The 981-nt window shown below is 64.7% G+C and overlaps 1 protein-coding gene across 1 annotated transcript in view; it reads left to right on the plus strand.

The window, feature by feature from the left end:
- Window positions 1-823, plus strand: part of TMEM214 (transmembrane protein 214) — a 13391-nt gene extending 12568 nt beyond the window's left edge. Inside the window, exons 11-13 of the mRNA XM_019472440.1 lie at window positions 69-189; window positions 668-764; window positions 817-823. Of these exons, the coding sequence (XP_019327985.1) occupies window positions 69-189; window positions 668-764; window positions 817-823 (225 nt within the window). The remainder of the gene's footprint in view (window positions 1-68; window positions 190-667; window positions 765-816) is intronic.
- Window positions 824-981: the final 158 nt, after the last annotated feature.

Here is a 981-nt window from a genome sequence, read left to right on the forward strand (position 1 = left end):
CTTCCCTGGGCAGCCTGTTCCAATGTTTCACCACTCTTTCAGTAAAGACATTTTTCCTCCCGCCTGCCCAGGAGCTGCTGTGCAAGATGAAGGGCCGGGGCTTCCCCTGGTCGCGGCTGCTGCTCGTCCTCCTGGTCTTCGCGGCCGGCTTCCTCCTGCACGATGTCCGGACGCACGGCTCCTTCCAGGGTAAGGCGGCGGCTTTTGCTCACGGCTCTGCTCGCGCCTCTGTGTGATGTGGAGGAACGTCCCCGGGGAGCAGTAACTTCGCCATTCTCCTGAGCCAAGCCCCTCCGCACCCCTGCCTTCACCCCGAGTCCGTGCCGCTGGCTGCCCTTGAGCAGCATGGCCCCGCCGGTCTGCCTTTGAATGGGGTGTGCTTGGGGGGTACGCGGGCCGTGTTGGGCCCGACGTTCTCGGCAGGTTGTGCAGACAGACACCCCCCTGCCTGTCCCCTCTCGGGAGGGTTTTCCCTGGGGCTGCCCGAACCCAGGTTTCCTCCCTGCTGGGGAGTTTTTGTCCCATCTCGGAGCATTTTCCGAGACGTTTTGCAGAGCAGCTCGGGCTGTGCGTCCCCAGAGAGAGAGGCTTCGGGGGCAGACCGAGCGCGCAGCTCCGGCAGACCGGGCCGAAGGCTTGCTCAGGGAATGGCTCTTGTCTCTTCCAGCCTCCTCTTCTGCTCGCCTGCTTCGTTCCTCTGGCGTCCTGCCGGCCTCGCAGCAAGCCTGGCAGAAGGTCTCCCACTGCTGCCTCGAAGGGTACAGGTCAGTGGCACCAGCGCTGGGCGGCAGCGTGCGTGTCTGGGTGGGTGCGAAGCTGTTGACGCAGCACAAAGCCATCTCTGTAGGGAGCCCTTTTTGCTGGGGAAGCGTTCCCCGGGTCTGCCTTGGAAGTGCTTTCAGCTCAGCTCTCGAGTTCTCCTCCTCCCTCGGCCTGTGGCAGCAGCTCCAGGCGCCCGTGCGCCCACGTGGCTCCACCAGC

This window comes from Aptenodytes forsteri, unplaced genomic scaffold (genome assembly GCF_000699145.1).
Source record: "Aptenodytes forsteri isolate BGI_AS27 unplaced genomic scaffold, ASM69914v1 Scaffold820, whole genome shotgun sequence".
Classification (NCBI taxonomy): domain Eukaryota; kingdom Metazoa; phylum Chordata; class Aves; order Sphenisciformes; family Spheniscidae; genus Aptenodytes; species Aptenodytes forsteri.